Source organism: Talpa occidentalis, unplaced genomic scaffold (genome assembly GCF_014898055.3).
Source record: "Talpa occidentalis isolate TD23 unplaced genomic scaffold, MPIMG_talOcc4v2.1 talOcc4.7, whole genome shotgun sequence".
NCBI lineage: Eukaryota > Metazoa > Chordata > Mammalia > Eulipotyphla > Talpidae > Talpa > Talpa occidentalis.
The window spans coordinates 84,494,313-84,513,638 of NW_023605083.1; the positions used below are offsets into that span (position 1 = coordinate 84,494,313).

Genomic DNA, 19,326 nt, shown 5'->3' on the forward strand with positions numbered 1-19,326 from the left:
AAAGTAACAATGTGGTCCATTAGAACCAACTAGAAATGAAACCATTCAATGAGTCTCATAATTAGTCCATCTTATACTAACCTAGCAGAACCCTCAAAGAAAAATCTCTATAGAAGCAACACATAAGACAACAGAAAAGAAACCCAAACCAAATGTAATAGGAAGCCCTAAAATTTTTTTTTTTAAACAAGACAAACTAAAACCAAAACATAACAAAATGGCAATAAATACTTATATTTTAATAATCACTTAAAAAATGTAAATGGCTTGAACTATCCAGTCAAAAAATGCAGAGTGGCTGAATGGATTGCAAAGCAAAGCCCAACCTTCTGTTTTTTACAAGAAACTTTACAAAGAAAGACAAGCATAGGCATAGAACTAAAGGTTGGAAGATATTAATACAAGCAAATGGCAATGCAAAGAAAAATACAAAGCATGAAATTTTACCTAGTAGCTTCTCTGACCACTATGCCATAAAACTAGAAATCCATACCAAAAAATGGGGGTCTTAGTGGTAGGTGTGGTGTGTGGTAACAATGCCTGAAAGGTATAATCCTATACCTCTAGATTGTATACAATGTTTTGACCAATGTTGCTTTAATAAAAGTTTTTTAAAAAGAACAAAATCATGAAAAATTATGTATACATGGAGATTAAATAACATGCTGCTTAATAGCAAAAATCAAAGCAGAAATTTAAAAACCACCTTAAAATGAACAAAAATTATGATATAAGTTACCAGAATCTATGGGATGCAGCACAAGTAGTTTTAAGGGAAAAGATAACTGCAGTGTGGGTGATCTTTCTTAAGTCATGTCAAATCTCATAAGGAAGACATAGGACACACATTCAATCAATGAATAAATCAAACATAAATCACTGGGCTGACATTGTATGAAACATGCTTCATATTGTAACATGAAATGTCTAGATAAATTAGTCAAGACTCCATGGGGAGAGGTTGTAGTGATGTTATTTATATACTTATTTACACAAGAGTACATAGCTGCTGGCTTAGGTACAACTGAACCCAAGGGCAACAGTTGCAGGACACTGTCTCTGCCCCTCAACCTTGCTCGTCTCTGTGTAATGTTCAGTTTTAGGTAATTTTCTCCATTCTATGCAAAGATATCCATGAGAGTGCCTCTAAATTTCTATCCTAGTAGTTCAGCAATCAGAGTACAGAAGAGTGATTCTTTCCCAACAGTTCTCCAAAATGTGGAATAATTCTCATTGACCTATAGTGGGTTACACTGTTGTCATAAGTGAATCTATGGCCAAACCTGTATCATGTGGCTGTCCTTGGAGCTAAGGGGAAGGATTCTCCGTACCATCAGCTAGCGGAAGGGTTCATTTAAACTGAGAGTGGGGGAGAGGTGTATCACCAAACAAAAAAAAAAGGAGGGTGTTATCCTCATGATGGTTTCATGGACTCCCAACAACAACAACAACAAAAAACAAGTAGATGTCCATCACAATAAAATAAAATTTCCCTGGGTTTTGAGAAAATTGTTTACTTTACTGTTTGTTGTATGTTTCCTGCTTGACAGACCTACACTCAATTATCAGAAATATTCAGTCTTACAAAGAAGCAAAAGGTAGGAGTGCCTTCAATGGAGTCTCCTTCAATCTACTTCAATTTGTGCAACTCCTGGAGACATTTGTTGGTGAAGATACCCCCTTGAGTGTCAGTGAGACTCTCGTATCCTTTTTTAAGAGGTGCTATGTTGAAACAAAAGAAGAGAAAATGAGTCACTTAGAACAGGTGAGTATTATTTATCAATGAAACAAATGAGTTATTATTGTAAATCTTTAAACCTCAGTTACTCCTAATGACTCTTCCTTTTTTTGAAATTAATTAATTTATTTTTAACTGAGGTAACATCTAGAAGATGATGTACATATATACAATATGACTTTTTAAACATTTACAAGCAAATGATTACTTTATTTCAATGAGCATGGTCCTTAAGCATTTTATTGTCAAATGTTCTAAGATCATAGTACAGAGAATTTATTTGCCTAATAATAAAATAATTGCTAGAGGTAGATGATTTATTGTACAGCTTTGTTTTCCTCCTGTGTAGCTTGAAGAGCATATTCTGAGGAGCATGTATTTGTATGTGCAAAGATGTGTGTGTGTGTTTTTGTGTGTGCACTGTCTGCTGTGTGAGTACATTAAAAATGCACATACCAGGGCCTCCCCGGTGGCGCAGCGGTTGAGCGCTGGGTTGCGAAGCTGCCCGCGGCCTCTGCGGCGCCGGTTCGATCCCCGGCTGCTCCCCGGCCACTGAGGAGGATCCCACATGGCGCGCAGACCTCTCCTGCCGCCCGCTGCTCCCCTCAGCAGTGTACTTCGGTCCTTCTGCCTGCTCTGCTCCCCGCTCTGGCTCTGGTGAATTCTCTCACCCTCCCGCGCTTCTGACTGTACCCAGTGCATGTATAAACAAAACAAACAAACAAATAAAAAAAAATGCCTCTATAAAAAAAAATAAAATAAAATAAAAATGCACATACCAGAGACACACTACAGGAGGGGGAGGAGAGAGTAGGATCAAAACAAGGTGGGTGGGAATTGTATGGCTACTGTAACCAAGATGAAAATGCATACATTGTGCAAAAATGAAAAATGATGTAAAAATATAAAATTTAAAAATAATAAATTATTTTGTTGTACCTAGGGGTACAACTATGGCTTGAATATATATGTTAATTGATGTGTACTCAGTATGAAGTAGTACATGCTTCCTGAGAACTTACACCTTGCTTGGGTGATAGAAAATGTACACACATTTGATATAAGCAATTTATATGTCCCAATATGAAATACGTAAATTAGATTCACCAGGCATGTTCAATAATCTCATCAACCTCATGTGTCTTCTCAACCTAAATCTGAAGTTCCCACTTCCATTGTAATTTTGTTACAGGGCAGAATGAGGGGCATCTTGGAACCCCCAAACCTGCATACTCTAAATGGGTTCTGCCATTAAATTACCAATTGATAGAATTAAGCTAGTGAAAAATCTAAAAGGTAAATGAAATCAATGTTAATTAGGTCAATGCTTAATATGAAAAAGAATTTTTCAACATTTCTTATTGTTTGGACATGTATTAATCTCCCTCCATTTCAAAATACATCGCACCAAGAGACCAGGCAGAACAACCAATGTGGTCATCACTTCCCTGAACAACCAGCGAGGAAGAGGAAAGGAATGAATTAAAGATTCTTTTTTTTAAATTAAAGATTCTTGAGGAGTGTGTTTCCTTCCTAAGTTAATATGTTTTAATCCAGTGCAGAAAATGCCTGTTTTTTGGTTTAGAGGTGAAACAGAGAAATGATATTTAGAGGATCAAACACTTCATTTTCCCATTAATGTCATGCTTAGTCCTAACATAAAGTTGTTTTCATAAATAGTATTGCACTACTGGAGGAATAAATAAAGGATGCTGACTATCACAATAAACAATGTGTCTTCTGTGCTTTGTCATCCTGTTTGCATTGTAGGCTAGACAAAAGACTTCCCAAATCCGACGGGAACTTCTCCTACAATCCCTCTTTCAGAAGTGGGACAGTGATAGCTCAGGCTTTCTGGATCTGAAGGAAGTTGATGAACTCTTATATACATACAAGGAGGGAATGGAGAAAGAATCTATGAGAAAAGGTAAAAATATAACAGTTTTTCACTTAAATTATGGTATACTTGGCTTCAACTTTTCCAGTACTATAACATATATACAGTTAAAACCCTGGTTTTATTTTAAAACCAGGAGATACCACTCCACACCTACTATTATGGCTATATTTTTTTTGAACTTTATTAAGATATAATTAACATATACCATTGTGTAAGTTTAAGGTGTATGATATGTTGATTGTATATATACATATATTGTGAAATGTTCACCATAATAATGTTAGTGAACACCTCTTATCACCTTATGTAATTATTTCTTTCTAGTAGTGAGAATATATAAAATCTACTCTTGAAGCAACTTTTAAGTATATAATTTAGTACTGTTAACTATGGTGACCATGATGTACACTAGATACAGAATTTATTTATCTTTTAAGTGAAGTTTTATACTTTGAATTACATCCCCCCCACTTCTAGCCCCTGGCAGCCACCATGCTATGTTCTCTTTCTATAAGTTTTGCTTTTTTTAATTTTCCACATATAAATGATACCATATAGTATTTGGTATTGTCTTTGACTTATTTCACTTAGCATAATGGCTTCAGGATTCATCCATGTTGTTGCAAATAGCAGATTCCTTTTTTCTCATTATATGCCACATTTCTTTATCTATTCATCTGTCAATGAACACTTAGGTTGTTTCCATATCTTGCAATTATGAATAATTCTTCAGTGAACATAGAGGTACAGATATCTCATTTCCTTTGACTATACACCCAAAAGTGCAATTACTGGATCATACAGTACTTTAATTTTAATGTTTTGAGGAACCTCCATATAGTTTTTCATAGTGGCTGCACCAATCTGCATTCCTACCAGCAGTCCATGAAGGTTCCCCTTTCCCTTGTTATTGCTTGTCTTTTTGATGACATTCTTACAGGTGTGAGGTAATAGCTCACTGTGGTTTTGATTTGCTTTTCCCTGATAATTAGTGAAGTTGAGCATCTTTTCATGTACCTTTTGGTCATTTGTATTTCTTCTTTGGAAAACATCTATTTAGTTCTTCTAACACTCTTTAAAAAACTGGATTGCTTTTTGCAGTTGATTTGTATGCGTGCCTTGTGTGTTTTGTATGCTAACCCCTTATCAGATATATGATTTTCAGATAGTTTTCTCCTATTCATTTTGTTGATTCTTTTGTGGTGCAAGCTTTTTAGCTCAGTGTAGTCCCATTTATTTATTTTTGCTTTTGTTGCTTATGTAGTATGGCTATAATATACTTGTTTATTTTAAAATAATAAACCAAATATAATTACATGTCAAAGATTGATCTACAAACATTATAACCAATGATATTACACTTGCCTATGATCTTTCTGATGTAAAACCACATCCACACCTTAGTGTCACCAAATCATACGACATAGCTTCCTCAACTATTTGAAACTACCAGATTTAGGCATTTACCAGTACTTGAGGCCTTCTCTGTGAGGTTATAGACAAAGTGGAACATGGTTGTAGGAGAGAGAGTCTGTCACTCTGAATGTCCAGCCAAATGTCTCCTCCCCTATAACTGTAATTTTAAAAATTCAAAGTAACAAGTGTTGGCAAAGATGTGAAGAAATTGGAATCCTTGTCCATTGCTGGTGGGGGTATCAAAGCAAGAAGCAGCAGAATTTGTTGCAGAGTACTTTGCTCAAGACCTTAATTCTACATAGATTCCTTCTGTGTGCCTGGCTACCCTCACCTTCGAGATTAAAGAATTTAAACCATTCCAAAGAGCTGCCTGTTTTTGCTTCTTCAAATTTTTTTTTCTTATATCTCTTTGCCTCTGCAAATCTGTCTGATTTACCTCCCAAGTCTGACTGGCTTGCAAGTTTCTCCTTAATTTACTGACTTATTCTCCTTGATGACTCTTTCTTCTCCTGTACTGTGTATTTTCTCTTCTGATCAATACTTCCGATCAAAGACTACTCCAGTGTAATTTTTCCCTTCTTCATTCAATTAAATACCAGTATAAATGTTTTTGTTCTTTTTTTTTTTTAAGGATTTATTTATTTATTTGTTTGTTTAGACAAGCACTGGGTACAGTCAGAAGTGCGGGAGGGTGAGAGAATTCACCAGAGCCAGAGCGGGCACAGAACAGGGAGACTGACGAAATACATGCTGAGGGGAGCAGCAGGTGTGGCAGGAGAGGGCTGCACGCCTGTGGCACCTTGGCTGGCGGCCAGGGATGGAACCGGTGCTGCAGAGGCTGTGGGCAGCTTCACAGCCCAGCGCTCAACCGCTGAGCCACCAGGGGAGGTCCCTGAATGATTTTGCTCTTCACTGAGTTTTAGGATTTATCTGGTGGCTTTGGCATATAAGATTTTTATTTCTTGAACTACATAGTACATGTGGTAGAGAAATTTCAGGGTTAGTTAAGTGCTTCGGCCCTTTAGAAATCTGTTGTATACTGCAGGGGAGGAGGAGAGGAGTCAGAGGGAGGGAGGGAGGAGCACAGGGGACTGAGGTGATGGTGCAGGGGCGCACTGGTGAAGGAAACTCTATGGGGAATACACCTGAGGGGGTGGGGGGAAGCAAATATAGTTTAAAAATGAACAATGATGTAAAAAATAAAAAATAATATAAAAAAGAAATCTGTTGTTTTCCTTGATCTTCAAATGCACCTTGTTTTTTTAATCATCATAGTTTCCTCATTAACTATATCTTGTGCAAACTTTACATTTATACATAATATATTACTTGTCTGAAACTGTATCCAAAAAGAATTTACTTAATGAAGTTTTAGAAAATATAATTAGGTAGTTTCCACTTATAAAATGGGCAAATTTCATAACACAGAACACCAGCAGAGTTGATTTCCACTGCTGGATCTTTCACTAAATGACCACAGGTTTATCAGCAAGTTACTGACCCTCTGTAGATCCAGATGTTCTCATTTCTAAAATGCAAGAGTTAGATATGATGAATTCTAGAATTTAAAGAACTGGAGGATGATATTTTAAGGAAGTTGCAATAAATGTAATTGAAATACAACAATAGAGATAGGTAGATAACATAAAAAATAATAGGTTAATCCAGCAAATGAGAATGAAGAAAATAATAAGGAAACAGAATCTGCTGCCAGATGAATATGTCTGTGTCTGCAAGCAGGAAGAACAAATTTTTCTCTCCTAGGGTAGGCTTATAAAAAATGACTCTGAACACATACTGCTAGCCACCTGGCTGATTGCTGAATTCATGGAAAAAGGCAGATTTTAACTTCCTAAAAAAGGAAGAAAATGCTAAATTTATACATTAGCTAATAACTGATAGGCAAATTTTCAAACAGTTCTGTTTATTTTTTGTTTTCCTCTACATTCCTGATTTATTTCTGTGCCCCAGGTTTAAAAAATGGTTTACCTTGTTGCTTCTATGAAAAAAAATTATAAAAGTAAAATAATTAAAATTGGGGTTAATTAGGATAAAGTCACAGAATTAGAAATTTCAAGTAATGTTTCTGTTGTTGTACTTAAAGTGCAAATTTTCTGCATAGAAGGGATAAATTGAAACTTTCAACCTGTATTTTTCCCTTTTCATTCCTATCTCATACAGCCTAATCTTTTGAGTGAAATAATCACTTAGAGAAGACTGTAGACTATGTGACTTATCTACTGTGTAGAATATAATGGGATAAATGACTCTCTCCCCCACCCCCATTACTTCTCATGGAATAGCTTATTAACATTTGTTGGATATGACCTTTAATTTTCTATTAAACAACAAGATTTGCTTTAATGTATAAATTTTTACTTAAGTGGAATATTTAACTCTTTTAAAATTATAACATTTTGGTGACACATTCTGTCAATGAATTCCAGAAATATTGAATAGTAAGAACCATATATTGAAAAAAGCTCATTCTAGTTTTCTAAAGAAACTGAAAATTGGACAAGTAGTATAAAATTGTAACTGTGTCTTCACTTGGAAACAAGGACTATCTTCAGTCTTTTCTTGATTTTTGTGAGTGTGACACTTTTGAAGACTACATACTAGTTGTTTTTAGTGCATCCTTCTTTTAGGTTTGTCTCTTTCCTCATGATTAAATTCAGGTTATTAACTTTTGGCAGGAATGTTCTCATTGAATCCTATCAGAAATTTCATATAATATGCTAATCTGTAAGGTCCTTCCACTTTGAAGATATTATTTTTCTCTTTGTAACATGTAAGTACCTTGTAGGTGTACTTTGAAACCATATAAACACCCCCTTTCTTCCTATATTGTTAAAAAAGTTACAAGGATATAAAATAAGAATACCTCACTAAAAAAAAAATAAGATAGCTGATTAAAAAATTGACTTATCAATAGAATGTAATAATATGAACCAATTAAGAGTTATCTTTATGTAGGCAGTTTGGGCAAGTGTTCATGGTAATGTGCTAAGGGAAAAAGCATAAAACAATGTACCATATGATTTATATTATAAAAAATATACATAGATGAAGGATATGCACCATAATATTAGTGATTCTGGATAATAGAAATAGAGCAGTTTTATAATTATATGCACATATGTATAAATATATTTATATCTAGTTTAGTGTCTTGTGTATAAGTAGATAGACACATAGAAAAAGTTTCAGAAAGAAAAGACACCAAATATTTAAGCAAATTATCACTTGGCTGTTGAGATTACTGATGATTTTTAAAATTTTTTAATGTGTCAATAAAATTAGTCTCAAAATTAATATCTTGATAAAACTTAAGGTTTTTATAACAGTCTGTATCCTTGGTTTCCTATTTATTCAATGGTTTTTAATCCATCACTATCACTGTTTATTTGAGTACTCATATTGACTCAGATTTGGCCAATGAGAGTCTTTTCAGTCTGGCTTCTGTGCCCTCCCTCCCCCTCCAATATTATATTGTGAAAAATTTCAAACATCCAGCAAACCTGAAAGAATTTTACAGTGAGTACTTCCATACCAACCGACTAGATTCTACCATTAACATTTCACTACTTTTTTAATTATCTATTCGTTTCTCCATCCCTATATATCCTTTTATAACCTTATGAAAATATAGAACCAAAAAGATTTATCATACCCCATTACTCCATTCAGTCCCCACCACCCAATCCCCAATGCAGCAATTCTTTTGGTTGTTTTCCACCATATATTAGTTTTATCTCTTCTAGGCCTTCCTTTTGCGTAAGACTTCTTTCACATAGCATACTTTTTCTTGAGATTTTTGTTTCATGGATCAACGATTTGCTCCTTTTTTTATTGCTGAGTAAATATTTCATTGTAAGAATACTATAACTTTTTTTAATATTTTTGATTGAGTTAACATTAGTTCACACCATTGTTTCCATTATAGAAGTATAGGATTCCCCCCTTCAGGCATTATTACCAGAGTGTGCCCACCACCAAAGAACCCGTAAGTCCATTACCATAGAATCCTCGTGCTCTCTTCCTTCTTTGTTCTCCTCCCTCCCCTTCTCCTCCATTCCACAATGGAGGCTTTCAAAGGTTAGTTTTTCAGTCTTGCTTTATCTGATTCTTTGTTTTATTTTTCTATATTCCACAGATAAGTAACATCATCCAGCATTTGTCTTTCTCCTTCTGACTGATTTTGCTTAGCATTATTTCTTCCAACTCCATCTGTGTGATGCAAATGGCAAGAGCATATCTTTTCTGATAGTTGAGTAATATTCCTGTGTGTTTGTGTTTACATATACATGCATATACACCACATCCTCTTAATCCATTCATCTGTTTGGGGCATTTAGGTTATTTCTATTGTTAATCCATTTTCCAACTGATAGACATTGAAACCATTTAGTTCTTGGCTATTATGAGATGCTATGAATAATCTTTTAAAATCTTTTCTTGTTGGTATATATTTCAATTTTTTTTTTAAACAATGGGTCACTGACATTAAGAATGTCTTTTTATTTATTTATTTATTTATTTATTAAGATTTATTTTTATTTATTTATACAAGCACTGGGTATAGTCAGAAGTGCAGGAGAGTGAGAGAATTCACCAGAGCCAGAGCAGGGAGCAGAACAGGCAGAAGGACTGAAGTACACTGCTCAGGGGAGCAGCAGGCGACAGGAGAGGTCTGTGCACCACGTGGGACCCTCCTCCGGTGGCCGGGGAGCAACCGGGGATCAAACCGGCGCTGCGGAGGCTGCGGGCAGCTTCGCAACCCAGCGCTCAACCGCTGCGCCACCAGGGAGGCCCTATATTTCAATTTTTTAAAATATATACCTAGAGGTAGAATTTCTGCATCATAGGGTAGGTATATATTTAGTTTTATAACCAACAGCTGGATACTTTCCTGTGTCCTTTTAATATGTATCCATAATTTTTTGAGCACCTCCATGCTTTCTGCCATAGTAAGATCTAGATTTTCTTATGCTTTCCCTATCCCTGTCTGGATTCACCCATTTGTCCAAGGAACCTTGATTTCTTTTAGTAGAGAAAGGTATTTAGAAGCCAAGACTTGGGTTCTGCATCTGCTCATTTCTCCCAGGCCCTGCTCTCAAGTTTCTTATGGGGAATATGTATGTGTGTATACATAAACATCTATATCTGTATATAGCTCTGTAAATATCTATTAGTATTAGATTATATCAGGTATGTGTAGGGTGGTGTGGCTGTAAATAATATCTACTAATATTAAAAACTATGAGTTCACACACATATCCAAATCCAATACAGTAGCACAAGAGTCATTCTAGTTTTCTCCCAATTTTATAGATCCCTTCTCTCTTGCTCATATAATCCTAAAAATATTTTTTATCAATCCTCCTGTGTGGAACTAATATCCCATCACACTATCATCCCCCCCACACTCATATGCTTCTTGCTACATTTAGGTTCTAACATCTCAGACCAATCTAATCTTCCTACTCAATTTCCCTTCTCAATCTGTGCAGGCTTCTGACTCTTCACACTGAGCAGATCCTTTAGCTGGAAAGTGCTCCTCATTTTGCTGGGACCCTGATTCCCTGATATGGGCTTCCCTTCACATACACACTTTCCTCACCCTCTTTAGATTCTGACTTCCCACACCAGGCTGTCCCTCCATTTGCACGCTCTTACCCTGCTTAGACTTACAAACCCCACATTGGCCATCCACTTCATGTGGCTATTCTCTGCATCCCACTTGAGTTCTCCTGATAACCCAAGCTAAACCACTTTTCTGCAAGTCTACCCTCTTCATTCATATGAGCTGAAGATTGCCTTTCACATGGATAACCCCCTCACCCATGCCAAGTCTCTGCCTATATACAGATGCCCCCTTTACTCCACTTTGATTCTGATATCCTGCTATTAGCCACCATAGCTTCCCTTGACCAGAAACAGAGTCTTACCTTGCTCTACCCACCTGATGGTTTTAGAATCAAATTGTTAAAAAAGAGAAAGGAATGAAAGGAAAAGAACAGGGCCTCCCCAGTTGTGCAGCGGTTGAGCACTGGGCTATGAAGCTGCCCACAGTCTCTGCAGCACCAGTTCTATCCCTGGTGGCTGGTGAGGGTCCCACATGGTGCGCAGACATCTCCTGCTGCCCGCTGCTCCCCTCAGCAGTGTACTTCGTCAGTCTGCCTGTTCTACTCTCCGCTGTGGCTCTGGTGAATTTTCTCACCCTCCCATGCTTCTGGCAGTACCTCAGTGTTTATATAAATAAATAAATAAATAAATAAATCTTTAAAAAATAAAAAAATAAAAATTATTTAAAAAAAAAGAAAGGAAAAGAACAAAAAATATGGAAGTGGAAGGACGTACAGTTACTTTTAACTAACTGGAGACCATGTCAGTTAACATCCTTTTGAGTTAGAAAGCCCAGTCCAAAGTGGTTAATCAAAGAAGGACTTTATTAATTCATGTTCATGAAATTCCAGGACACGCTTGGATTTGGGAGTTAAAACAATGGCATTAGGATAAATTTCTGTTTCTTTCAGTCTGCTGCTGCTCTCTTCTATTTTTGTCACCATTTTCATACTACCTCTCTCCTGTAGTGACCAGGTCTAGTTTCACATCCTTACAGGTTCATTCAAGTCCAATAGGAATAAAAAGGAAATGTTCTATTTCTAATCATTCAAGTAAAGAGTCGGCATTAGTCTGTAGTAACCACTCTAACTAGGGGATTAGAATGTCCTGACTGGCTTATGTCTGTGATGCATGCTCTACCTCTAGAACCAAGAGTAGAACCCCATTCAGACACATGAACAAAAATGGGAGTGGCATGATCTCCCCAAAGCAAAAATTGGGATGCAATTACCAGGAAAAAGCTGAATGGATGCTAACGAGAAAAATCAACAAATGTCCAACTATAGAAATGAGAAGTTCTCATATAAGATGAGGAAAGGTACCAGAGGGCATTTGTTAACTGTCAGATAAATAGTATAGAATGGATGCTATTGTTCTTTCAAGGGAAGGAGAAATCACAATGGAAGTTTTTTGAGGAAGGGGAGATTCTGAAATTTGGAGAGGAAAAGCACATACCTATGACTTATTATTTATAGTAAGAAACTTGCACTTGTGCACCAGAAGATATGGACAAAATGCTCAGAGCATTGTTCATAAGAGCAAAATACTAGAAACAACTTATATAGACACCGAAAGGAAAATAAATCAATGATGGCGGTACTTACAGAGTGACATTATATAGTGGTAGAAATGAATGAGTCACAGCTATAGAAACAACTTGGATATGGTAGCATAGTGTTGAATAAAAAAGCAAAACCAAGAAAACTACATTTAATATAATATCCTTTCATTCTAAAGTTTACAGACAGGCAAAACTAAACTATATGTTGTTTTAGAAGTATACATACACACACACACACACACACACACACACACTATTGGGGAAAAGAAAAATGAAGGGAAAGATAAAGCAAAAGCAAACTTTCAGGATATCTGGGTGTCAGGAGGCAGTGGGTGAAATACTGGCAGGGGCTTAGAGTAAGATGTAAGTTATTGGTAATGTTCAAGTTTTATAGTAGATTAATTATTGTATAGTTTAGAAACAAAAAATGCAGAAGTGTGAAAGGGCTGGTCAGGGACCTTAAGTAGAATGGTTATAGTAGAGCAAATAATTCCTATATGGTATTATGGGCATATATTATTATTATGGGCTCAGTTTGAATATGGTAGGGCTGAAAAAGGGAATTGTATAAAGCAAATTGTGTTTTAGTTTAATATTATAAATATGTATTGAATTTATCTATTGCTGATCCAATTTTAAGGTGATTAATACTAGTACAGGATTAAGGAAGTAGAAATAGAGAGGAATAGCCACCAGATACAATGCCAAAGAATAACATGATAGGATTAGAAGGCCTATTGGATGTGGAAAGTAAAAGGTAGGGAGGAGACAAAGCTGACCCTGGGATTTCATATGGCTGAGTGGTAGAATTAACATAACAAAACAAAAACAGGGAAAATGACATGGAAGTCATTTTAAGTTCAGCACAGGAAGTCACTATAAGATGTTTTGTTGGGAGAGATTCTTTTGGTTTTTAAGGTTTTCAGTGCGGGGGAAGAACATTTGCCAAGGACTTTGATGAACTATAAGAGAAGAATGAAAATTTCCTCCACAGATGAATGAACTTTTGATTAGTTATTTATTTTGTGTTTGTCTTTTAGCTAAACTACATATCCATTTTCCAAAACCACTCCCTGGTCAAGAAGTAAGGCTATCTGCAAGGCAGTTTCAGAAATACATAGAATTGGTTGTATCTGAACTTAGGGGCAATGAAGATCTTGTTCTGGAAAACATTGTAGAGTTTCTTATGTATAGTTTAGAAAGGACACATATTGAGAATCTCAGAAACTCTGCCAGACGAAAGTGGTTGCATCAAATCCAACGTGCTGCTCAGACAAGTGGGGTATCCCTGGAACCAGTGTACAATGAGACCTTTAAGGCGCTCACCCAGGTATGTTTTCTAAAATGATATATAAGAGGGTAAATTTCCTCATAGCAGGCAGTGCTCAATGATTGCAAAAAAGGAGCACACTAAATTCTCTCGAAAAATTGCTAGGAACAGCTATAGATATTTTATTTATTCCAGTACATTACAAAGGCCCAAAGGTTATCAAGAGGCAACAAGGATGATTAAGCTGGGCATGGTAGAAGCAGAGAGGATAGATATAAATGACGGAATTATGTCTTGAGATTTTTAATTTCATTTGTGCTGAAAGACAAGCCTAGAACAGAGAGTAGACTGCTTTGAAAAATACCAGTAAGGAGGTGCAATAGCAGTTTAAGCTAATTATCCCTTGTATGATTTTTTTTGGAGTCAGTTTAAAAAGGAACTATTTAAATCATAAAATCATTATAAATTAGAATCCACCATCACACAGTATTTTACAACATTGCCTAGAAACAAACAGGCTATTACAGAATCTTGTCATTTAAAACACATGATCCTGATGGACCACTGCCCACAGCTTTGTCACTCATTCAGACGTGCCCAACTTGCTATTCCTCCCAGGTAGAAATACCATGGCTATCTTCGACATATATCACAGATTCCATTGATTCGGGGGGTTTGTATCATTCATCTCAGATAACTAGCCAGACTTGATTATTGGAATCATCTCCCAAATGACTGAATTTTCCAGTGTAGTTGGAAATGATATGACCAGGAACAGGAGACCCATCAATAAAAAAGCAGTAGTATTCTCCTGTGCTTCAGAAATCTGCAGTACCCTAAAAGAAATCTTCCTACATTTTTGTTACTCTATAGATCTGTTATCTAGAAAAGATGGAATAGAGGTAGGTAATAGGGAAGAAGACATGAAAAGCATTACCCAATTATAAAAAGATGAGACAAATGTTGTGTCTCATATCAAATTTATGGACATGTTCAATATATTGTTACTAATATTATAGTATTTCAGGTATAGAGAATTTTTAGTTATTTTAATGAGAAATAATGGTTGAGTTCTGGGGATCCAAAGAAATGACATGAATCATATCTCATAGTTAAATCATTTTAAGAATTCTCTCAGGGTGTTTTTTTCCCCCTACATTCACATTATAGTAAAAGGTCAAGAAATATGAGTGGAGTGCAATCATCTTCTTGTCCCAGCTCTCTAAAAGAAATACTTTTAACTGAAACCCAGACAGTATGACTATAGTTCAAAGGGATCCAATTTTAAACCTATAAATTTGAGTGGACTTGAGACTTTTTCCTTCCTTCTTTCTTTTTTTTAAAGAAACCAATCTAGTTAGCATAAGGTAAATCCATTCCACTCACTAAAACTAAGGTTTGGGGGACAGATAGGGAATAAACCTTTCCCCCACTGTCCATAAATAATTCAGGAAAATAAAATTATTGGAGTCAGATACACAAATTGACTAATAAAGGGAGGCATGATTCAGAGAGTAGCTCTTTGACTATTGGTAAATACATGGTAAGAAACATTTTGCCACAGGATGCGGAAGCCCATGGAAATAAGAAGATCAGTGCTCACATTTCCCTCCTGGAAGAAAACCAACTATTGCCTGATAGAGGAAATGTTCTATTGAGGAATGTAGCTTGTACTTTAGATGATGCTCCATTTGTACTGAACAAAGTGCTCTACAGGGACATGGAGGGAATCAGGTAAGAATTTCTTGAAGAGGTAGTTTTCACCCTTCTAAAAAATAATTCCCTTTCGGAAGTAAACTAACACTGAAACCCTGGTTAGTTTCCCAATAAAGAAATGCCTCAGGTCACCAATACTACTAGAGAGGTGGATTTCCAGTCTTAGATGATTTCACCTGATTAATTTTGAGAGCTCACTTTTATTTTTTTTTAAGATTTATTTATTTGTTTGTTTGTTTGTTTATTTATTTATACATACAAGCACTGGGTACAGTCAGAAGCGCAGGAAGGTGAGAGAATTCACCAGAGCCAGAGTGGAGAGCAGAGCAGGCAGAAGGACTGAAGTACACTGCTCAGGGGAGCAGCGGGCGGCAGGAGAGGTCTGCGCGCCATGCGGGACCCTCCTCCGGTGGCTGGGGAGCAACCGGGGATAGAACCGGTGCTGCAGAGGCTGCGGGCAGCTTCGCAACCCAGCGCTCAACCACTGCGCCACCGGGGAGGCCCTAGAGCTCACTTTTAGGCATTGATTCACCATAGAGAGACTCTGCTTCACAATATCAGCTCAATTATTTCTGCCTATTCTATAAGTTTTGTCATCTTTTTTGAAGATTTATTTATTTATACAAGCACTGGGTACAGAGAGAAGCGCGGGAGGGTGAGAGAATTCACCAGAGAGTGGAGAACAGAACAGGCAGATTGACGAAATACACTGCTGGGAGGAGCAGCGGGCACGGCAGGAGAGGTCTGTGCACCATGTGGGACCCTCGCTGGGGGCCAGAGATGGAACCAGCGCTGCAGAGGCTGTGGGTAGCTTCCCAGCCCAGTGCTCAACTGCTGCACCACCGGGAAGGCCTCAAGTTTTGTCTTCTGCATCCTGTGTATAGGTTTTCTCTGTTACTGTGTAAGCTTGTTTCTAAAGTCTTTCTCTCAAGTCAAACTCTTCAAGCTGGAAATTTTATCTTAGTCTACTTCTCTGACATAATGCCAATGATGATGAATGGAGAACTGATCTAGTGTCATGCATAGTTTAAAGTCCTTTTCTGTGCTTTTCTCTCATCCTCTTATTTCTATTCCTCAGCTTTACAGTAGTGGATGAAGGGAAACCAATACATGTCCCCCAAGTTCAATACCATGGGAACGTCTTTTTCTGGAACCATACCCGCAAGAAGAGTGATTGTAATGGATCATTACTGGCTCTACCTCTTCAGGATGCACATATGAGGATCTTTGGGGTCTTGGCTGTGGACACCCTTAGAGATCCCAAGAAAATAAATATCTTCCTACCTCATGAGATTAGATTCTATCAGGTAAGTCATAGAAGAATTCTTCAAGGGCAGTGATAGAATGGTCTCTCCTTCTATACTCCTTTAAAAAACACAATCAGTAGTGTCATCATACTTGTTCCTGTTCCCTGTGTGTATGTATCAGCCTTTGGAGAGTCATAACACCTGGAAGAATTCTTAGCCTCAGTTGCACATTCATGCCTCAGCCTCTCTGAGAAAATTGTTAGATGTGTCCCATTGCATTAATCATATGAACAGTATTTTGTGTTTCAGAACCCAAAATATAAGTATTAGACTGCTAAGACCAAAAAGTAGGGATGAGCTTTCAGAAGGGACATATTTATGTTCTGTTAATGGCAGCACCTAGAAGTCCTTTGAACTTTACACAAAGATATGCAACCCCATAGCTCTTGATTTCAGTGTTATAATTTTTGAGGATGAAGAATGGAGGAAAAAATCTAAATCTCTCTCAAGAATTCCAAATTAGATCACAAAAGGGATAGGCACTATAACATAAGACTATAGCATAACTGGATCATTTCATTTAGTTAATAACAATGTACAATTTAATTTTATGAACAGAAATTGCAATGAAGGAAAATTGAAAGCCTTTATATGGATACAGTGGACTGGAATGTAGCAACAATCAGAAACTTGCTATGCTCTCATCATTTGTTCCTCTGTAAACCTCTGACTTTTTTATTTATCAATATTTAAATTTTTCTCTTCCTGTTTATTGGATGCATAACTGAGGAAAATTATAGAATCTTTTCTTTTGGACATCTTTTTAATAATAAGATTCATTCTCCTCTGACATAGAATAATATAAAAATGTTAAGAAGCAAAATGGACAAATATGGAATTATCAGCAGATGAACTGTAGATATTCTTGTTAGAGATTATGTCAGAATGAATTATAATGGATTCTCTAGTCTGTGGAAGTAAAATCTCCTCGGTTACCCTTAGATACATTGGGTCCTAATATAAAATGCATGTATTTTTGAAAAATGTGTGCTTCCTAGGGTTTCTGGACCACAAGACGACAGATGGAGTCTAAGAACTTCTGTCCCTTTTCTGTGGAACAGACTTGCTTTATGCCTACAAAAGACTGTGTAAGCTAGTATGTTGCAGGCCCAGCAGATCCCTTACTGCTGATCTCATGACAGTAGCCATGTAAAGATAGACATTAATATTACATCAGGTCAGCACCTGCACCCCTATGTTTATAACAGCACTATTTACAATAGCTAAGCTATGGAAACAACCCAAATGCCCAAAAATAGATGACTGGATCAAGAAGATGTGGTACATATACACAATGGAATATTACTCAGCAATCAAAAAAAGATAAACACATGCAGTTTGCAGCAGCATGGATGGAGCTGGAAGGGATCATGCTCAGTGAAATAAGCCAGAAAGAAGAAGAAAAATACTGGATGGTCTCACTCATAGCAGGAATTTAGAAAACCTAAATAAGGGACCAGGAAAAAGACTAATTAATACAAAGTAAAAATCAAAATCAACAAGCAACTATAAACCAGAGACACACTACGGGGAGAGGGGAGGGACGGAGAGAGGAAGGACTAGGGTAAAATAAGGGGGGAGTGCAATTGTATGGGGGAATATAATCAAAATGAAAATGCATATATTGTGCAAAAATGAAAAATGATATAAGAATTATATAAAATTAAAAAAATATATATTACATCAGGTCAGCGCAACTCCTACCTGCCCATGGTTGCCTTTAGTTCTTGGATTTTTATGTCATTTCAAAGTATACCTTATTTTTTGATAGCACATATCATAAATTTTACTGAATGATTATAAAGAAATAAAATAAGCTATATGGATTTCGCCTTAGTGCTTTGATTTCTTCATCTTTTTCTTATGGTAGAATCTGTAACACTGACTTTTGAGAACTGATGAATATTTTTAGATTCTATTATTATTAATTAAAAAGACAATCCAATTGATGCATTACTATTTATTTTGCTATATTTAAAAGAAAAGGCAATTAAAATTTTCTTTCTCTACAGGGTGTTGCCAATGTCTTTAGCACTGCCTATCACTATGTCCATAGTCGGGAGCACATCCTACATGTGGTGATCACTGGCATTGGCTGGCTCTATAACATCACATTTGGTATCAGTGGCATTACTACATACCTCGTTGAGCCTGATCCAGAACAGGTGGGCAAGGCTGTGAAATATTAGACCTCTTCAGAATAATAGTTTCTAGATGCCATTATCTTGCTAATCTTGTAAAACTACATTTAGTTAGCAATTGGGCTAATTTCCATATTTTCTTATTTCCCATAATTCCCATATCTCCTGTGATCCCCCAACTCAAAGCCCTTGGTTGTGAGTGACAGGAATCCATCTCAAAATGCTTTTAACAAAAACGGGGACTTGATTGATTCATGTAACCAAAATAAAAGGTAGGAGGAAAGCTGGCATCTGGGATGTCCAGATCCAGGGACTTAGGACTCTCTCATGTTCTTTCCCTCCCCAATTCTCATGTTTACTTCCTTCTGCACTTTGGCTTTATCCTTTCAGCTAAGGATTTTGTGTGTGTGTGTGTGTGTGTGTGTGTGTAGTACAATCCTTCCTGTTCCTATTTGGAAAACCCAGGAAAGAAAACTCCTTTTGATCTATCTTGATATGACCCTGGACCAAAGTGGGGAGTTACAATAATTGGCAGCCTCTGCCCAAATCATATGGATGAAGTAGAAAGGGATGAGGTACAGTTGTTTTGGAAGGTCACAATTTAAAAAAAAAAAAAAAAAAACAAAGCAAAGATCCCCTATCTATAATG

At 36.6% G+C, this 19,326-nt stretch overlaps 1 protein-coding gene across 5 annotated transcripts in view; it reads left to right on the forward strand.

The window, feature by feature from the left end:
• EFCAB5 (EF-hand calcium binding domain 5) overlaps positions 1-19,326 on the forward strand; it is a 106,364-nt gene that overhangs the window by 64,293 nt on the left and 22,745 nt on the right. For all 5 annotated transcript variants that reach the window (XM_054689151.1, XM_054689152.1, XM_037493774.2 and 2 more), the window contains 6 exons: positions 1,551-1,765; positions 3,509-3,665; positions 13,284-13,573; positions 15,078-15,247; positions 16,308-16,536; positions 18,549-18,701. In XM_054689151.1, coding sequence (XP_054545126.1) covers positions 1,551-1,765; positions 3,509-3,665; positions 13,284-13,573; positions 15,078-15,247; positions 16,308-16,536; positions 18,549-18,701 — 1,214 coding nt within the window. The remainder of the gene's footprint in view (positions 1-1,550; positions 1,766-3,508; positions 3,666-13,283; positions 13,574-15,077; positions 15,248-16,307; positions 16,537-18,548; positions 18,702-19,326) is intronic.